The sequence below is a fragment of the Acomys minous genome (assembly GCF_964271855.1).
Source record: "Acomys minous genome assembly, chromosome: 6".
In the NCBI taxonomy this organism is placed as follows: Eukaryota; Metazoa; Chordata; class Mammalia; order Rodentia; family Muridae; genus Acomys; species Acomys minous.
Window position 1 is genome coordinate 85,830,378 of NC_140487.1, and position 20,960 is coordinate 85,851,337.

Consider the following 20,960-nt stretch of genomic DNA (forward strand, 5'->3'; position numbering starts at 1 on the left):
GACTCTGGCAAGGGTTCAGTGACTGCAGGAGGAGAGTGGAGTGGGAGGCCGCCGGATGCTCACAGCGTGCAGGCCGTAGTCCTTGCCCTAGCACAGAGGAAGCAAGAAAGTCCTGTCCTCAGGTGCTCAGTCTGGTAATAAGTAAACAAGGAATCCAAGGCTACTATTACAGCCCTGTCACTGTGCAGTTTGTTCATGCTTAGATTCTGGCTCCAAAAAATACATCATTTATGTACCTGTGAGGAGATGACTAGTTTGCATTTTCAGATAAAAATTCTCCAATCACTTTTATTGTTTAAAGCTTATTCTCGGTTGAGCTCATTGAGTCGATTTTCTTTATTTCCTTTCTCTCTTTACATTATATGAGGAGCCCAACTCTAAGACCCTTTCAGTGTCGTGAGACCTGGCCTGATGTCACTGAGGAAGTCACTCTCTGATGGACCACTCATCACACCTGCCACACACCTGCCATAGTATATATTACATCTCCAGCTTGTAAAGCATCCTCCCTCTCAAAATGCATCTCTGTGTCTGCAGGCCTTCTCAAGGAACTTGGCCTTTCAGTTAACTCTTGTTCCTTCATCGTTGCCTTGTAGACCTTTTCCATTGTTTCTCTTTTGTTAGCATGCAAATATGCTCTGGTATTTCTTGGGTTAAACAGACACACTGCAGGACATTCAGAGATGCCGGTCCTTTCCTACTAAGGGTATACAGTCTGGTGATAGGTTGGAAAGTTGACTGTATTTTTATTTTATTTTTTATGTTACTGGGATAAAAGCAAGGTCCTCACCCATGTAGAACCGAGCTACATACAAACCCTGACCAGAAAGAACCTTTAATCGCATACATACTCCCTCACCTCTTTGTCTCAGCTCCAGACACTCATCGGCCTACTTGATATCTCCATTTTTTTCCCTATAAAATTATGTGTGTGTTTTGAGACAGCTGTATCACATTCCTTCCTTCCTTCCTGAAAGGTCTTAGCAGGTTCCCTTCACACCACAACAAAATCCAGAAGCTTCCCTCTGTCCTTCCAGACTGGCAGTGCTCACTTAGTCCTTGTGGTTACCACTGAGCCAGCCTGGTTTCCTGGCTCACTGACATGCTGAGCTTTTTTGACCTGCCTGAAGCCCTTATGCCTGATACTCTAGTCTGGAGCCTAGTTCCCTCTGCTCTTGGCACAGAAATTGCCTTTGCTCCGTCACACGTCGGCGTAGACCCTACATATGAAGGCAGATGCTGCCACTCTGCCCTGCTGCTCTGTGTCCTCCTGGGGTTTTGCTGAAGCTCTTAGTATTCCTGATATCAAGCATCCCAGAGATTATCTGATCTCTTTTTTTTTTATTAAAGATTCATTTATTTTATGTATGAGTGCTCTATCTACATGTACACCTGCAGGCCGGTAGAGAGCATCAGATCACATTATAGATGTTGTGAGCCACCATGGTTGCCTGGAATTGAACTCAGGACCTCTGGAAGAGCAGACAGTGCTCTTAACCGCTGAGCCATCTCTCTCCAGCCCTACCTGATCTTTTATAAGGTCTAATTACTTTTAGTTGTTGTGAGTTGATGTGTTGTAAGAAATTAATAACAGGTGCTAGAGAGATGGCTCGGTGGTTAAGAGCACTTGCTGCTCTTAACAGAGGACCTGGGCTCAGTTCCCAGCACCCACACAGCAGATTATAACCACCTGTAGCTCTATTTCCAAGGCGTCTAATACCTGTCTCTGGCCTCTTAAGGCACTAGGCATGTGTGTTGTGCACTTAATGCAGACAAAACATTCATATACACAAAACAAAATAAATTAAACAAAATAAAATAAATTAAAATTATTTCTATGTAGTTCTTTCTCTAGAACTTCCAGTGTGCATATATGTGTGCGGAGGCGGGGGTACACCTGCTTGTCCTTCCATATGGAGGTCAAAGGACGTGCTCAGAAGCAGAGCCACTCACCTTTTTAAAAGACGAGTCTCATCAGCCTGCAGATCCATCTGTCTCTACATTGTAATCCTAGCACTGTGCATTATCGTGCCTGTTTTTGTTTTGTTTCCAGTGGATTCTGGGCATTGAACTCAGGTTTGCAGGGCAAGCATTGCACTGAGCTGTCTTCCCAGCCCATAGAGCCTTAAAGATAGTTTATCATTGCTCTAATTAAACTATGTCTTCACTACCACACACAGTGCACATGGGGTTGCGGAGGAGAGAGAGGAGAGAGAGTGTGCTAACAGGGTGAACATTACTTTTCAAAAATGCTTGGGACCAGACTATTCTGGAAATTCTTTGCATTGATGGATATATGCATTTATAGTGATGTATCTCAGGATGGAACCCAAATACGAACATTTACTCACTTGTGTTTTGTTACCTAAACATATAAATACTCTGGAGATAATTATATGCAATATTTTCATTTTTCTGTATGCTACACAGTATCATGGTGTAGAATTTTCCAATAGTGACATTATATTCTCACCCCCAAATTTCAGATTTTATTGCATTTTGAACTGGGGGTAGGGCCAGACGTTTCGGTAACTAAAATGTGAAGATGATGATGGCTGCTTTCCCGTCAACAGCCCGTGCTGCTTCTTTCTTTACACAGGTTTTTTGTTTTGTTTTGGTTTTGGTTTTTTGTTTTGTTTTGTTTTTTGTTTTCAAGACAGGGTCTCTCTGTGTTAGCTTTGGCTGTACTGGACTCACTTTGTAAACCAGGCTGGCCTCCAACTCACAGTGATCCGCCTGCCTCTACCTCCCAAGTGCTGGGATTAAAGGCGTGCACCACCACACCCTGCCTTTTACACAGGTTTTTTGGGATTTTCATTTGTTTGTTTGTTTTTGGTTTTTGGTTTTTCGAGACAGGGTCTCTCTGTGTAGCCTTGGCTGTCCTGGACTCGCTTTGTAGACCAGGCTGGCCTGCCTCTGCCTCCCGAGTGCTGGGATTAAAGGCGTGCACCACCACGCCTGGCAAAGTTGTTTTTGTTTTTTGTTTTTTGGGGTTTTTTTGTTGTTGTTGTTACACAGGTTTTTAACGTAGGTTTTTGTGGGGTTTGTAATAGTGAATGTTCTCCCGTTGGCTTAAAGAAGTGTAAACTGCTAACACACCCTTTACATCCTTTAAGGACTTTTTACTATAGACATTTATAAAGAGAGCAGAGGTGAGCGGAGGTGCCCTGCAGGGCCCTCTCTCCCTGCCCGAGTTCTTTCCATGTGTGGGGTTTGCCTTTCCTTCTGTTTTAAAGCCAGTTTCAGACACAGACTTCACCAGGACTTGTTAGCGTGTGTCTCTGTCACATAAGGGAGTTTGGTGCATAAGTACCTTATCATTTTCAAACTAAACAAAATCAAGAATTTCTTCATATCTTCTTATACCTCACTCAGACTTCCCCCAAAATATCTTAGAAATGTCATCTTGTCACAATATTATAGAAATCCAGGTCTTACAAAGTCCATGCATTGGCTTTGATGTATGTATGTCTCTTTAACCTGCACTGCTTGCATCCCCTTGCCTCTCCTTTGCTTTGCTTTTTAATCTGCGGGAGCCTGGCCACTGGCCTGCTAGGCCTCCCTCCATCTAGATGGCTGTCCTTCTTTAATGTCACTGTAGGAAATACACAGGGTTACTCCAGAGTTCATGCGTCTGGTTAAGCCGTAGTGCACATGTTACGTGGATGTGTGTTGTCCTTAGAGCACTTGCATTGCCACTTAGAATCTTGGTGGACTTGCAGCAGGACCGTCTGTCTGGTTCCCACGTCACATCTCCAGCATGTGGAGTGAGTGACTGGGAAGCCTGGCTCACCTGGAAGCTCTCCGGATGCTTGAACTAGTACCCGAGTCATTTTACTTCCTGGCCGTCATAGACTGGCGGTGTGTAGAGCAAGCCGAGGTTACCTACTGTGTCCTTTATTTCCTGTTGCTCTTTGTTTCAGGGTTTTCTTGTTGGAGTGCAGTGTGAGAGAAGTACGAGTCGCTGTGGCCACCATTCTGGAGAAGACCTTAGACAGTGCCTTGTTTTATCAGGATACGGTCAGTCTCACTTGTAAACTGTATGTATTCTGTTTTTATCAGATGTTCTCAGTTGTACATAATAAGAAAGAAGACCTATAACTGCTGGCTGGACTGGTCTTTTGCCACGTGGCACACACCCACACACACATGCACGTATAAATATAAATATTTACAAACACACACACACACAGTGACCTTTTGATACATGCCAGGATAGAAGGCGGTCTGTCCATTCCTCCTTATGTTCCTGATCCCAGGGTAGACTGAAAAGAGTTCAGGCCTTCTTTTGACTGCTTGAGGACTTTCCTTCCACAACACCCTGACCGGTCTTCTCTCAGGAGCTTGCTTAGATTCTATAGGCTGAGACTAATCAGCATCTGGACACACTAATCCAGTCTGTCTTCTCAAACGCTGCTTCCCTGATCTGACTGCTTTTGGCAGCCAAACCAATGCCATTTATCCAGGGCAGGACAGGCCTTCACAGCCGTCATCGTCTATCCTGAGCTTTGTTTCTATCCGTCTAGGGTGTCTTCTTCTTCTGCAGTTTATCTTCATGGTTCTAAGTCAACACACACATGATAACATTAACTATGGCGTTATTCCCATCTTCAGTTCCCAACGGGGTTAGCCTTGGGGAAGTATGTGGTGTACATTATCAGTCTGCCTGTTCAGTCTGTTACTAGGTCTTCTCAGGTACAGCAGTTACTCCCAAGGTTGCTGTTTCAAACAGCTGATACTACATGGAAAACTTTGAAAAATAGTAGTTTCAGGATAAATTGGCTCCTTACAAACATTGACTCCAAGCATTTTTTTTTTTTTGCATCAGTGAACTACAGATTAAAGGAACGACTGCTTCACATTCAGATGTTGACTTTGCTGTGCAACCTTGAGCATGCCCTTGAGGGAGACTGCCCAGTCCAGTGTCAGGAGAATGTTCCCAGTCCAGTGTCTGGGCACCCAGCACTTAGCTTCCTGGTACCACCTGTTCCAGTTCAGGAGTGTTGATCCCAGAGGAGCGGGAAGTCAAATGTGCCCTTTAGAAAGGTTCCGAAATCCTCCTTTCAGTTCGAATTGTTAGACTTGTGTGTACTGTAAAGCAGTAGTTTTCCATCCACATAAGCAGCAAACAGAACCGTATCTTGTACAGACTAAAGCAGGTGACTGGGAGCTGCTTAGAGAGCTTGAGTACCATTGCTCCTGTGGGAATTGTCCAAGGTGTCTCAAGAGCGCTTACCTAGACTGTCTTATTCTCCTTCTTCTACTGTATAGCCCAAAGAGAAAAGGCAAGTTTAATGCAGTCTCCCTACAGCTAGGGTCAGGATGTAGGACATCACCAGCCTTTTATAGACAGAAGAGCAGTAGAGGGAGAGAAAGAGGAGAGTGTAGACATGGCAGCCACTTCCTAAAGGCAGTCCTCTTTGCTCTCCAGCTGTTGTACTTTTGTGTTTGTTTTACCCACGATGGAAATTATACCTCTTGGCACCCACTATATACTGTACTTTGAGACTGAAGTGCTGTGTAAGTGCTAACTTGTATTGTATTTATAACGGGTGTGACAGGACGGATGGGGTATTCAGAAGTCTGTGAACACCATCTTCAAAGGGATGAACAAGTAAGAGTAGTGAGCCTGCTCTTAATGCTTGGATAACAAATGAATTTCTAGGGAGTCGTCCAAAAACAGTTGGGGTGGGAGGGAAAACAGAAGCAATGTCATACCAAAATGGTTTCTAAACAAATAAAATGTTTTTCAAAGCTTTCCATGAGGCGTCAGCGGGCTTTCAAGTAAGTTCCTAGTTGAGTCGGTATTGCCGTGTCATCTGTCAGGCTGTTGCTCTCATTCGCTCCATCGGCTTGGTTTCCAGCCCTTCTGCCTGTGTCTGTGTTCTATTCTCTGCATCTGTGACTGTGAAGCAGCAGCCTACTGGAGGGAGGGATTCAGAATCCATCCCCCTTGGTACCCATCCTCTGTAAGACAGAGAAATTGGCTCTGGAGAACATGTGACAACGGGGCCAGTAGGATCATGACCTGGACTCTGGTACCTAGGAACTAACAGTAGCCTCTCCCTTAGTTCTCCTACAATACAGACACTTTCTGGAAGGTAAAAGGATACTTCTATTTTGCTCTCCAAAGCATAAATCCATCTAAATCTGAGACGCGATTGTATCAATTTCCCTTTGTTCTTATGGTGGTTTACTTCAGATTAATCCTGTGACGAGTGTCTGTCTTGTCTTCTTTTTCTTTATATAATTCCCTCTTTCCTCTCTCCAGTTGAAAAGCCTTCATCAGTTACTGGAAGTCCTGCTTGCTCTTTTGGATAAAGACGTCCCAGAAAATTGCAAAAACTGTGCTCAGTACTTTTCCCTATTCAACACTTTTGTACAAAAGGTAAATTACTGTTTTCTACTGTTTCATAACGTAGTACATTTATAGTTACAAATATTTCATACAAGGAAACATGTTGGGTTGCATTCCCTGTAGTTCTGTGGTTTCATGGGTGTTTCTAATTAAATCCAAATGAGTGGAATATTTTACCTGTAAGAATTCTGATAGACGTAGGTGTGGTTACTGGCGGCAGTGGAAGGCAGTGGCCGTGGTTTGTGCATTAGCCATCAGGAAACAGCGGAAGCCTCAGAGGTGTTTAATGAGACATTAACAAGTATTCACTACACAGAAGTTACAGCACTTAACATAGTAGTTTTGTTTTTCCAAGGCAGAATTTCTCTGTGCAGCCTTGGCTATCCTGGACTCACTCTGTAGACCAGGCTGGCCTCGAACTCACAGAGATCCACCTGCCTCTGCCTCCCCAAGTGCTGGGATTAAAGGCATGTACCACTGCACTTGGCTCACATAGTGATTTCTTAAAGCTTCTCATCTGACTGAAGTTTTAAAAGGACTTTTTACCTGGATGGGAATATAATTTGTCATTTTACTGCCTTGTGACAGCAAGGTATTAGGGCTGGAGATCTTCTTCTGCGGCACTCGGCACTGCGGCACATGATCAGCTTCCTCCTCGGAGTCAGTCGGCAGAACAGTCAGGTAAGGACTGGGTTGCTCTTCTCAGAGAGATGCTACTGGGCCTCATCTTGTGGGTGATAAATGTTTTAACTTCTGGGTATTGATACTACAGGCCTTAAAAGACTTTGGAGATCAGCAGACGAGGAGGTTGGACGGGACAAGGAATAGGTGGCCTTGGGGTCCTCTGCCTTCTTCTCCAGGGCTGTGAATGTTTTCAGGGTGGCTGGAATCCATCTTTCGTGAAGCTGAACTTTTTTTTTTTTCTTCTGATTTTTCGAGACATGGTTTCTCTGTGTTAGCCTTGGCTGTCCTGGACTCGCTTTGTAGACCAGGCTGGCCACGAACTAAAACAATCCCCCTGCCTCTGCCTTCCCAAGTGCTGGGATTAAAGGCGTGCGCCACCATGGCTGTGAAGCTGAACTCTTAAAAACTGAATTCTACTACAGTGTGATGCTCTCAGTCAAATGCTAGGAACATAATATATTAGTCGTGTGTGTGTGTGTGTATGTGTGTGTGTGTGTGAGAGAGAGAGAGAGAGAGAGAGAGAGAGAGAGAGAGAGAGAGAGAGAGAGAGAAGGAGAAAAATGGCCTGGTAGAAATTCCTATATAGCTCTGTTTTTCCCATCCATGTATTTCTTTTGTTTGACAGGTTTCTAAATGCATAAAATGCTAGAATCCAGTAATGATCAATGAGTGCTTCTTGTGTAGTAGGTGCGCCTGGTCGTTCTGTGGTGGTTACAGTTTGGATACACCCAGTTCAGTAAAATAGGCAGGGTTACCCCTATTCTCCGATAAGAATTTAAGCACAGCTATGCTAAATAACTTACGCAGTATCACAAAGCGCAGGTGTTGGTGAGACAGGATCTAGGCCCAGCTCTGAGGATTTCAGAGTCTGGGCCTTTGCATTGTGTGCTGTGCTTTGCCTGGGTAGTATTGTCCTTTGTTTGTTGAGGGCAGACTTGCACTGACATTTCTAAGCTTCTCTTAGCCCCTGACACCTCCTCCTGCTGCTGTCACTCCTAGGTAGTAAAACAGTACTGGTACCGTGGCATGCTGGGGGTGTTGACTGTGGTGAGGTTTGTGGTGCCTCTATGTCATTTCAGACTCATCACATGGCTGTGGTTGAGTTGAATTCACTGTACTTGCACTGCACATGCAGTTATGATCTTGCACTTGTAGAGTACACTAGTTTTAGATATTTCATTTGGTCCTCAAAATCACAAAGTGGGCAGAGCATTAGATCTGTCATTACTTGAAGCACTATCAGGAGCATGTGCCTGTGGATACAACACACTGGTGCTGCCACAGGGCAGGCCTCCTGTCCTCCAGCCTCATGGCCATTACAGTAAGGCTCTGGAAGTTACCTGGCATATCATGAGCAGACCCAACCTATACTGCACACTTGCTTTTAGAATCTGAGTTCATGTCTTTTGGGGAGCAAGCCTTTGAAGATACCTTAAGACCAGTGACCTCTTGCACTGTGGGCATCAAGAGACATGTGGTTCAGTAAATCACCAGCTAGCAGAGCCTTTCCCACACAGAATAGTAGCATGTTCCAATGTCCTCTCGTGACAGATACGCCGGTGGAGTTCAGCACAAGCACGGGAATTCGGAAACCTCCACAACACTGTTGCGCTGCTGGTCTTGCATACAGACGTCTCCTCCCAGAGGAGTGTTGGTAAGTTTGACTATACCTTCCACATCAGAAGAAGTTCTGCTACTAGGAACTGAATCAATACTGTTTTGTTTCTCAATGGACTATTTGATATTTGAGGAGTACTTACAGTTTTGGGTTTTGGGTTTTTTGTTTGTTTGGTTTGGTTTTGGGTTTTTTTTTTTTTCTTTCCAGTTAATGCTAAACCTCGCTTTATTTAACCTATTTATTGATAACAGGAGAAGATATGTTAGTTGTTGATTTGGAGCAGAGAGGAGCAAGTTTATTTTAAAGTGCTCTAGGATGAAAAACTCATTCAGAGGTCATTCATCTCCATATGTGAATAACGTATGTAGTAGGAAAAAAGCCAAGGTTTGGGCTGTTATTTCTTGCCTGTGTGAACTTGACCAAGCCACCTGACCTTTCTGATCCTTCTTACAAAACGAAAATATTGTAAAAATAACTTTCTAGGTATAATAAGGATTACTTAGATAAAATACCAGAGTGTTTTGTAAAAGCAAAGGGAATTCAATTGTAAGTTAGTGAAATATTTGTAATATGTTAGAATCAGTAGCATGTCCTACTGTCACCACCAATGTTCTAGTCACGGACACTCTTCTGTGCTGAATGACCATCCAGTATCCTAATCCCTCATGTGCACTGTGTTTCTCTACAGTCCTTAGGCTTTCTCCTGACAGCGACACAGCAGTACTATAACGCAGCTAACCATGAGTGTTTGCTGTGTGTGGGCTCTACTTTTTCATGGTACTTGTATTTACTGTGTTTGTTCCCCATAGCAAACTTGAGAGATGCTATCTGCTTCTGTAGATGAGAAAGCATAAAGACACGGTGCACAGCTAGTACGTGATAGCGCTCCCAAGTGTGGTGATGTGTCACAGCAGACCGTAAGGGCAGGAAGTAAGAACAGTCCCTGAGTGCATCATTCCAACTGAAAGACACTTAAAAACTATATAAAAGGACATTGAAGGACACATGAATGGAGTTCTGGTTTGCTTTCTGTTGCTTTGATAAACACCACCCCAAGGAGGAAAGAGCTTATTTGGCTGACAGCTTATAATCCATCAGGAGAAGCCAAGGCTGGAACTCAGGGCAGGAGCTTGAAACATAAACCAATGGAGGAACACTGCTTACTGGTTTGCCCCCTTCAGCTTGCTTAGCCTTCTTTCTTATACATGGTCCACCTGCCTAGGGATGGTACTGCCCACAATGGGATGGGCCCTCCTACATAAACTAGCAATTAAGAAAATGCCCTACAGGCCAATATGATCTGGGGAATTATTATTTAGTTGAGGTTCCTTTCAGGTGACCTTTGTGTCAAGTTGACAGCTAAAGCTTAACTGTGACACATGGTTGTGAGTGTAGTTTACTTCTTATATCCGAGGCAGTCAGCTCAAAAGATAAAAAGCTGACTAATTATTTGAGTTCAAACAATTTAACAGAAGAAAACAAGTCATTGTCCTTGAATCAGCCTTTCTATATGGGCTGCATCTCAACAATTGTTTAAAGAACGGTGACTTGTCTGTGACTTTTTGGTAACAGCTTTGGGAACTCTCATAGCTATAGCTGAGGGAAACTTTAAAGAAAATAGAAACTTGTCTACATAGCTCATTGGTCCTGCAGACTGAAGGATCGAGTTGCAAGCATGCAGCAATTGTGTGTGCAGACTGAGAATTTTGCTGTTTGGTGGGCATTTCATGGACCGTTTCCAAGTGACACAGGTTCTGATTTGTGCTTTGTTTCTTGGGTCTCCTAAAGCTCCTGGCGTATTTAAACAGCGACCGCCTATTAGCGTGGCTCCCTCGAGCCCTCTGCTGCCCCTCCACGAGGAAGTGGAAGCCTTATTGTTCCTGCCTGAAGGGAAACCTTATCTGTTAGAGGTACGTAAGTGCTGTGTGGAAGTCATTTTCTTATGCTATTTTCTCCTATTTGCGTAAAATCCTTTTGTTGGTGTATTTTTCAAATTCCTCTGGTGGAAAGGAAATATTGTTAGGAGAAGAAATGCTTATTTCTATCTGCATTTCCAAAAGCATTAAAAAATGAGGCCTGCTGACTGGTAGAGCACTTGCCCAACATGTCCCACGTCCAGCACGGCATGGATTGATAGATGAATTTGTTAAGTGGATATTATTTTTCTTCAACCAAGAACTAGACTCCCATGTCCAGCCCGGCCGCTACCCTCAAGGCTCAGGAGAAGGGGATGGCAGTTCACCTGTGACATACTTAATTATCAGGATGTTGTTCCTGCTCTGGCTTTCCCTACCCTAAAACAACGAAGCCTAGAAGCATCTATGTGTGTAGCTTAAGAGTGTGTGTGCCCATGGGCTGTCCCCGTGCCTTCACAGGGCACGTGCTGTGTGCCTCAGCCTTAGGAGTGTGTGCGCCCGTGGGCTGTCCCGGTGCCTTCACAGGGCACGTGCTGTGTGCCTCAGCCTCAGCCAGCTCTCCTTCCACCCAGAGCTATCTGCCAATGAGTTCTGACTTCCAGAATCTGATTTTATGTGAAGATGAGTTTGTAAGCAACATATCTTAATAATTTTTAAAATCTTTTTTTAAGTTTAATTTTATTTTTCTATCATCAGTCATTAACCTCCTATGTGAATGCCTGCATTTGAAAATTGTTGAAGATGACTCCTCGGGGAATAAAAAGTGCGTGCTAGTACAGATGTGTATAAAATGACAGATAGACTCATGCCCTGAAACCTCTCCTCAGACCCCAAACAAGGAAGCTAGTTAGGACAGTGTTGGTGATCTTAATCTCTGAAAATTCCAGTGAAAGCCAGAACAACAGATTGCTGACTGTGGCTACAACTTACTCCTTTGTTTCCTCCCACCAGGTCATGTTTGCTCTGCGAGAGCTGACTGGCTCCCTCCTGGCACTCATGGAGATGGTGGTGTACTGCTGTTTCTGTAATGAGCGCTTCTCCTTCGCGATGCTGCACTGCATTAAGGTACAACTGCAGTTAAGCCTAGCGACAGCCGCCAGCACTCTATGAAGTTCCTAGGAGAGCATTCTTTTGCTCCCAGGCAATACGGACATTTTTCATAATTATAAAAATAGTATTGAGGGCTGGAGAGATGGCTCTGCGGTTAAGGGCACTGATTACTCTTCTAGAGATCATGAGTTCAATTCCCAGCAACCGCATTGTGGCTTACAACCATCTGTAATGTGATCTGATGCATACTGTTTACAAAATAAATAAATCTTTTTAAAAAATAGTATTGAATTTACTTTTAAAGAATTAATAAAAATTCATAACTCCACTATTTACTGATGATCACCAGGAGCATCCTTTTAATTGTTCCCGTTTCATCCTTTTATTTTCTGTCTTTCTGTATAATTAAGATCATCAGTACCTCGCCCATCGTCCTAAACACAAAAACTGTGCCAGATGTGCTGCATTTAGTTCACTGACTTCTCAAGTAGTCCTGTGAGATAGATGTGGTTTCCACACAATGAAACCGAGGCAGAATTAGCAGGATCACACAACTAGCAGTTACAGAGTAGGGCTTAGGGACTGAGAACGTGGCTGTGGACCTGTTTTACCACAGTGCTTACTGCCTGTCTAGACACTACTGGAGAAGTGTTTAAGTATGCATGCCATTTTACTGGTTTTTAAATCTTTACCTAATTATGCTTTTGACTCTCTGAGTGAAAAAATGTAAATACATAAATATAGCCAAAGCCTGCTTTGACACATACCGCTAGCCATCCATAGTCCACTCCCCACTCTGCCCCAAGGAGCAGTCAAGTTCTTTATATGAAATTCATATTGTATGTACTAGTTCTTACCCACAGAAGTTCTTGGAACTGTGTAATAGAGTTTCATACCCTGTGTTTGTAATTGATACATTAGTATGAACAAGTAGCAGGCACTTAGTGAGGTCGGCTGTAGCTCTTAGCAGTGGGTGCTTTGTCTTCATCAGAGAGGAAGTTCCTCTCTGTTTCCTCACTATATGAGCCCAAGCAGCTTCCTCCGCACATAACAGAAGAAATAGGACTTGATTGCAAAGTTGTAATAATTCGTACAGCACTAGGCAAAATGTTTCAATAGTACCATCCCTGACACCTTGGAAGTGTTGATAAAATACAGTATTCTTCCCCAGCTTACTTATGCACAGACGATGGGGGAGGACCAGAGATTAGTCCCCAGCACCCACATCAAGCGCCTTATATCTGCCTGGGCTCCAGCTCAGTGGAATTTTCTTTTCTTTTTTCTTTTTTCTTTTTTAATTTTTGTTGTTTTAATATTTTATTAATTTATTCATATTACATCTAAATTGTTATCGCATCCCTTGTATCCTCCCATCCTTTCCTCCCTCAGTGGAATTTTCAGTACCCCTTCTAGCCTCTGTGGACAACCACACACACATGCACATGCATGCATAGAAAAAAATAAAAATTTTAAATGCATAAATAGGTTTCATTAACCTTGATTTCTTAGTGTATTTTAGCAGTGTCGTATGCTGCCTTTTTAAAATACTTCACTCAAAACCTACCCCAAATTGTTCCATTTGCATTTTCTTTGCTGCCAGCATCTGTAGAGAACACTGCAGAGAGTGGATGTAGCTGTGGAAGCGCAGGATTGCTAGTGACTTGGAATTCCCCCCTTTCTTCCTCACTGTTCTGAGACAGCCTTGGGGGCTTATTTGTGCCCAGATAAGGATTTGGGGAAATTGAGCCCTGGGGAGGAGAGTTGACCTGACCAGTGACAAACAGTGGTAGAACTAGAGCTTGATCTCCGAATTGTGCTCTCCACTGAGAAGTTCCTAGAGTTTTATTCTTTCACAATTTTTTTTTCAGAACCAGCTAGAAACTGCTCCTCCCCATGAGTTAAAGAATACATTCCAGCTACTGCATGAGATACTGGTAAGTCGTCCCTTCTCTCCTGACACGTGGGCGTTTTCATGTGTGCTAAACCGCTAGTTCCTTACTGGTTTTTGTTCAGTTTGCCTGCATTTGCTGATTGTTCTTCATATCAGTCCTATTTCACATGCATTATTGACTTAGAGAGGGGAAGCAGTTTAGAAAGTCTGCCTTCTTGGAGCCCCAGTACCCTGAAGAAGCCAGGGAAAACCACAGGCAGTTATACTGCAGAAATCCTAGGAGGTTTCTTCTCCTCCTCAGGTACCCTTCATTAAGGCCTCAATTGTGTGACCCCTGGGCTTAACCTTGAGGGCATGCTCAGAGGCCACTCAGTAGGTTTGCAGGTATGACATTGTTGGTCACACCCTTACTAAATGACAGAGGGCTGTATGGATGTGACTGGTGTGACTGAAGGACTAGAGAACAGAACCACGGAGTAGAGTGCAGCGGGTGGGAGCAGTGACAAAGACAGGTTACAACAGGCTCCGTTAGCAAAGCCAGGGCGCGCCAACTGCTTCCTGTAGAGCGCAGAGTGTATTCAGCCAGTCAATAGGAATGAAAGGTCATCTAGCCATATTCGTTCCATTTCTGGCAAACAGTAGTCATTAAGAGAAGTAACCACGTGCTTCCTTGGACGTGTGTGTAGCCTCCAGTTTCCCATGACTCCTTACTTCCTGAAACAGGCCTCTTGGCCATGTCTATCATCTCCAGCCGCTGCTGAGTGATGGTGCGCCAAGAAAATGCTTTAAGCAGGAAAGCAAACTGACTCGTTTGCATAGCAAGATGCCTTTGGTGATTGTTTTGAAGGAGGGCCCAAAGCAAGCAAGGTTAGAGATTGGGAGAAGAGGAATGCAGGAGCCCGGCAAGGAAAAGAATCAGAGAGTAGAAGGCCAACAGGGGGCAGATAAGTTAGGGAGAGAACTAATAGAATTTGATGATTTGGTACGAGCTGATGAGAGAGACTAGTCAAGGGCCTCCTAGAAAAGACACAGTGTCCATTAAACGTCTAGTGCATAATAACTGAACGTGGCCCAAAGGAGGCTCTGATATGGCTTAAAGTATAAAAATACATCTTGGAAAATATGATGAGCTCCATCTACTGAAAACTTGTCTTTCTAAGCATTTTCTTCCTTTTGACTCCCATCCTGTTTATAAACTGGAAAACGATACAGAGCTGTCTATCACTGAGTGGACAGCAGCAGACCCTCGAGATGCAGCAAACCCTAAGCACATTTCTGCTAAATAAGTTTAAAGTGATCTTATGACCTTAGGACCACAAAACATCTGTCCTCACAGCCCTCAGGAAACAATGGATGTAATTGTTAGAAACATACATACAGGAAATGAACAAACCTTTAATAATTTTGGGTTTGACTCAGGGATGTGCTTGAGATGCGTGGCAGTGGCACAGCATCGTAGTGCTGAGCTTTGTTGAGTAGAGCTGTGAGGAGACACCAGGCGCGTCTGCACTGGCTGCTGCTGCTGCTGACACTTGCTAACTCTGTCTCCTTCTCTCACAGGTCATTGAGGATCCCATACAAGTAGAGCGAGTCAAATTTGTATTTGAGACAGAAAATGGATTACTAGGCAAGTATGCCGACTTAGGAGCAAGTGCCTGCAGCAAATTTATAAATTAGCTACTTTCCAGGGGGCGTGTGGTGACTCGCCCTGCCTGACATAGGTGAATTACCGACTGCTCCATGACAAGTCTTGTCATTGTCACTGAAGTTCCTCATCCTGACAGGACACTGTCCATCTACTCAGTACAGTGCAGACTAGGGTTCTTTCCCAGTTCAGGGAAGATTCAGAAATGCTGTAGAGTTTTCTACAAGCTACAGGAGTCTTTCTGATAACAGAAATCGTTTCCTTCCTCAACAGCCATGGGAAGAAAACTTAGCCCCAGAGACTCCCAATACTCTCAGACATGTGAAGTGTGATTGCCTTTTGACCCACATGCCCACTGTCTGTCATGTTCTGTGTCTGTGCTTTCTTTTGTAGAAGTCTGATTTAGTTTTAATACACTATGCATTAGAAACGGTTCAGTTAAAAAAGAAACCTGTCTACTTCAATCACCCACTAAAATCGCCTACATCACAATCACTTTGAATTTTGTTGTGTTCAGTCATGGCTCATGTGACATTTCTATCACTAATGGACTATACCTAAAATGAGGTCACATAAGATTATGTCACTAGTAAGCTAGCTGTCCTTCTTTGTAGAAGTTCCCCCTGATTTTTTACAACGATGAACTCACCTGCCAACCATTTCTCAGAATATATCCCCATCCTTAAGCAGCACATGGCAGCAGTAAGAGGAGCCTGAGAACCACCTGTTACCTCAGAAAGGAGCTACAAGCTCAAAGGTTTCTAAGCCCCAGTTGAGGCAGTACACTATAGTTACAGCATCAGCAGAACCAGGTCCTCGGAACATAAAAGCACAACACATGACAAGGAAGAATAAGTATTGTGTATTTTTAAATTGCTAAAATAGAAAATAAGAAACATTTATTAAATAGAACTAATATCATAAACTTCCATTATCAAACAATAAGTAGATAAGTAACTGCTGCTCTTATCTGGGTAGCAGTGTGTGAGAGTTTTGAATACCGTCCAGCTGAAGTTTCAGTGTTTCCAGCTCTACGAAGTCAAGCTGCTATACACACACGTTTATAGCGTGTTTATATACATATGTTTTTAATTACCAGAGCAGGAACATCACTATTACCCGAGCCTCTCCAGGGCCTTCTTGTTAAAGTGTCTTCTCTTCCTCCAGCACTGATGCACCGCAGTAATCATGTGGACAGCAGTCGCTGCTACCAGTGTGTCAAATTTCTTGTCACTCTTGCTCAGAAGTAAGTACAGACTAAAAATGCAGAGGGGGTGGGTTTGACTGTGGGGTGGGTGCCACCTCATTTTGGACCTGAGAGAATCTGACTGATCTGCGGCATGTTTGCTTGAAAACTCAGGAACCTACTCAGATTGTCTCCCCAAAGAAACTGAAGGGAGAAGGCTAGTAAAGTAATATGTTCCAGAATTTCAAAAAAGAGGAAAGGCCTTATGTCAGCAGAGCAGGGGTCAGGCGGCTTTGGAGACCTCAGGAGCAACAGTTAGTGAACTTTCCTGAAGTCCCTTCCAGCCCAAAGTCTCCAATTTGAAAGTAGTCTCTCAAGAGACAAAATCTTGTCCCTCTCCCTGTGGAGCACTTGTGAGCCACGGCACAGGAGCAGGCACTTTGTGTTGCCTGTTTGATCTTTACACCAGTCTTGGGGGGATGCTGAGTCACAGGCAGTTTGAGTGGCACACCCACTGTCTTGGAACTAAACTTACATTTTGAGGTTGACCTCAAAGTGAAGGTACTTTTTAACCACAACACAATATACAGAGCATATGACCTCAGTAGGTGGACAGTCCATGCAGTTCAGTAATGTTAAGTTCTTCTGTGTTGGCAGAAGGAGAGAACCAACTCCTGCCAGTAGTTTTCAGGCCTGCACATGTACACCATGGCTCAAAAATAGCTAAATATTTTAAAGAAAAATTGTACTTATCACCATCCATCCCTAGTTTCTTTCATCTTCTAAAACTAGTGCAGTCTCTTCAAGGTTTGCCCATGCTCTAGTGTATCGGGACTTACTTCCTTTTGAAGGCTGTGCCGAGTTTTGTGTGTCGTTCTTTAGTTGATGAGGAATCTTACAGTGGTGCTATCCTAACCCTATGCAGTCCATGGTCCAAAACAGTCAGTGATGTATAGTGACTACATTGTGCTTGAACTTAGCCAACTTTTTTGGCCCAGTTTTTTTGTTTGGTTGGTTTGGAACTTTTTTTTTTTTTAGGGGCGGGGGCGTTGGTTTTTTGAGACAGGGTTTCTCTGTATAACAGTTCTAGCTGTCCTGGAACTCACTCTGCAGACCAGGCTGGCCTTGAACTCACAGAGATCTGCCTGCCTCTGTCTCCCAAATGTTAGGATTAATTAAACGCACGCACCACCATCGCCCAGCCTTGGCCCAGTTTGTAGGCATAGAAAGTGCTATTCTTGGACTTATATCAGAATAAAAATGAGATGTTTGTTGTGCTTGAACTTCCTAAACAGAGAATTGGGGCTTATTTGAAATGATGTTTTTCCTAGTGCTCTGGACACAGACAGGTGTCATCCTACCACAGCTGTGGGTTCCTTGATTAGACTTGATACTGGCAGCTTGTCAAGATGGGCGTTTCCAAGTAGTGCTGGGACCCTCGGCATCTCCCCTCCCAGCAGCTGCCCAGTTGCCTGTCAGTGTCCTCACGTGTCCTGTCTACACACACCAGTAGCAAGATCATCTTCAGAGCTGTCCTCACAAAGGACAGTTATGTGGACAGTCAGAGTGAAATAGAAATGGAAAGAGGCGTACCCAGCGTGCTTTAAAATTATTCTTCCAGACTCTCACTCTCCCTTCAACACAAAATTTAAAATTAGAGATTATTTACTAAGTTTGCAGCTTATTGTTAGTTGGGTTTGTTTGGTTCTCCAGCTTTTAGCAGGACTATTGGTCATTAGAGCCAGTGAGAATAGGCCCTCGGCCTCTGCTGCCATCTGGGGCTCACATGGGTTGTGGTCTTACCTGTCCAAAAATAAGGGGAAATTTTAGTTTTAGTAAAAGTAGTATACATGTTTCAAGGTGAAGTATTATAGTTAAGTAAAAATATTTTCAAATTAGTAATCTAATAACAGTAATCTCCTTGGTCGCTAGGTGTCCTGCTGCTAAAGAGTACTTCAAAGAGAATTCCCACCACTGGAGTTGGGCTGTGCAGTGGTTACAGAAGAAGGTAATACAATTCTAAACTTTCTTAGCTCTGTAACTTAGGAATCCAAAACAACACACCTTACATGAGAAAACATTCTTTTTCCTAAACTTAACTTGTAGAATCACCTCAAACTATTTTCAGATGTCAAATATTTATTTTTTGATCTATTTACGTGTGTGTGTGTACACACGTACATGTATATGAGGCCAGAGGTATCAGATCCCTGGAGCTGGAGTTATAGGCATTTGTAAGTTGTCTGAAATGTGTGCTAGAAAACAAACTTGGGTCCTCTGCCCTTCAAACATTTCTTTAGTCAGTACATACATACATATATTAAAGCTGTGTCTTAATGTGATAAGGCCTCCCCCCACATTTCACAGGGCTGTGTTCTTTTTTCTTCTTCTTCTTCTTCTTAATATTTTGTTTTTATTTATATATATGAGTATATACACATGCTTATGAGTGCCCACCAAGGCCAGAAGAGGATGTCACATTCTCAGGACCTGGGGGTGCTGGGATCCAAATTTGAGTCCTTTGCAAAAGCAGCAGGTGCTCATAATTGAGCCATCTCTGCAGCCCCAAAGGCTTGTGCTCTAAGACATGCCTCCAAGTGGGCAGTCGTATCGAGAGTACATGTGCTGTTTTTCTTTTAGATACATACGCATATGCTAAAGTTTAGTTTAGATATTAGGCACAGTAAGAGATTAACAATAATAGTGATGAGATGGGGACAGAATATACTAGAGAAATGATAACAGTGTTGTGTAATAAGAGGCTCTCGTCCTGTACTAATGGTGCTGTGGTGATAGGACTGCTGTGAGGTGTGCGTGAGCGGGGGGAGAGACGGATGGCATAAGCCAGCCACATGACTGTTGCAGTTCTGATGTGTTTACAGTGTGGGGTCTCCAAAGCAGTAACATGCAGAGGGTAGCTAGATCACTGGACAGATGGTTTATGTCTGGAGCAGGACAGGGTGGGGCAGTGCAGGGTCTGCACGACACTCACAAGCTAGAGCTGAAGAATGATTGGTTTTGGAATTTCCCTTTTAATGTATTTGAACCATGGCTGTTCCCAAGCAACGGCCCTCTTAGCTTCATAGAGGAAAGGCGGTACTCTCACTGAGAAGCAGAGTTTTCCTGTTGGGAAGTGGAGGACAGTTGTCCATCATGACTGAGGTTGTGCAAGTCTCTAGGTAGACTTTCACCTCTTCCTGTTAGACTTTGGTGTGAGGTAGAACTGTGCACTCAGGGGGGATGGGGCGGGGTCAGAGGAAGCTCACCTATCACCTCTGCTTGGCCTTTTTTTTCCAGATGTCAGAACATTATTGGACTCCACAGAGCAATGTCTCTAATGAAACCTCAACTGGAAAAACCTTTCAGCGAACCATCTCAGCTCAGGTGAGGGTGTCCGCTCTGGCGTGCTCTGAAACCCCTGTGCCGGGTTCTCAGAAACCACAGGTCAGAGAAGAGAGAGAAGGGTTGGAAATGAGCCACAGAAGCAGCCATTGGGTTTATGTATGAAAGGTGGTGGGCTGGTGTCCTCAGAGCCAGTGGAAACCGATCATCTGCCAGAGAAAAACATTGGGTCTTCAGGCCAAGGGGTTATGAGGTGCTTTGGTGCCACCAGAGGTTGCTGCTCAGAAACAGCCCTAACCTGTCTTCTTGTGTTTAAATCTATGCAGGACACATTAGCATATGCCACAGCTCTGCTGAATGAAAAGGAGCAGTCAGGAAGCAGCAATGGGTCAGAGAGCAGTCCTGCCAATGAGAACGGAGAGAGACACTTACAACAGGTATCTCTGCGGCCTGTCTTTGGCCGAAAGGGCAGCATTCCAAATGTTAAGAAACAAGGGACCCTGCTCCAGAAAGTGAGACAAAGATAGCTGAGCCCTCTGTGCTGTGAGCTGAGAACTTGGGGCCTTACACTTACACAGCTGAACAGTGCTGCATCTGCTGCCAGCATGCACATGGGTCTGTTCCTTCATTCTGCCCAGTCACTGAAAACCTCTCTTGCTTTCCCCAATCTTCCTGGAAATGTGGACTTGAAAGTTCCGTGCAGCTAAAGGACACCTGCTTTTCAGGGGGCTCCACAGTGTTCAACATTAGTTTAGCAAAAGGAAGAAAAGCGAGGTGTGTGGGAGGGGGGTTGCTCATCAAGGTAGGAAGGAAGAAGTGATGAAACACCTGCTCTGGGCAGCCATGTCTCCCTGGCACCTGGCCTTCCATCACAGCAGTCTCCTCCGGGGCCACCGCAGAGGAGCCTCACCCACCCACCTGTGAGTGGATGCTGCTGGAGATGCTGTGCCCCATGAAGGTTGCCTTTAGCAACCACGGTGGGCAACTATTAGTCTGACCACCGAAGGCTGCTAGCCCAGGCTTGCTATGTGAAATAGTGCAGGCTGGCTCTCAGCAGTTTACCACACTACCTCCCTTATTCAGGAATATGGTCTTTCAGACAGGAGTTCCCACCACGGCTGCCTCCTCCATATCAGCCCCATAGTCTGCACGGACCTGTTTCTTTCGGAGGCAATGAGGGAGGTTTCCTCTCTGCCCATCTTGATAGAACTTTCCTCCCATTCCTGAACTCTGCCCTACTGCCCTTTCTAGAGCTGTTCCTCACAGTTAG

The 20,960-nt window shown here is 44.2% G+C and overlaps 1 protein-coding gene across 2 annotated transcripts in view; it reads left to right on the forward strand.

Moving 5' to 3' along the window:
* The window catches only part of USP24 (ubiquitin specific peptidase 24), a 137,105-nt gene that overhangs the window by 112,173 nt on the left and 3,972 nt on the right, over window positions 1-20,960 (forward strand). For both annotated transcript variants that reach the window (XM_084785558.1, XM_084785559.1), the window contains exons 56-67: window positions 3,924-4,020; window positions 6,272-6,388; window positions 6,947-7,039; window positions 8,594-8,696; window positions 10,449-10,570; window positions 11,528-11,641; window positions 13,495-13,560; window positions 15,078-15,144; window positions 16,330-16,408; window positions 18,281-18,356; window positions 19,646-19,732; window positions 20,017-20,127. In XM_084785558.1, the coding sequence (XP_084641684.1) occupies window positions 3,924-4,020; window positions 6,272-6,388; window positions 6,947-7,039; window positions 8,594-8,696; window positions 10,449-10,570; window positions 11,528-11,641; window positions 13,495-13,560; window positions 15,078-15,144; window positions 16,330-16,408; window positions 18,281-18,356; window positions 19,646-19,732; window positions 20,017-20,127 (1,132 nt within the window). The remainder of the gene's footprint in view (window positions 1-3,923; window positions 4,021-6,271; window positions 6,389-6,946; window positions 7,040-8,593; window positions 8,697-10,448; window positions 10,571-11,527; window positions 11,642-13,494; window positions 13,561-15,077; window positions 15,145-16,329; window positions 16,409-18,280; window positions 18,357-19,645; window positions 19,733-20,016; window positions 20,128-20,960) is intronic.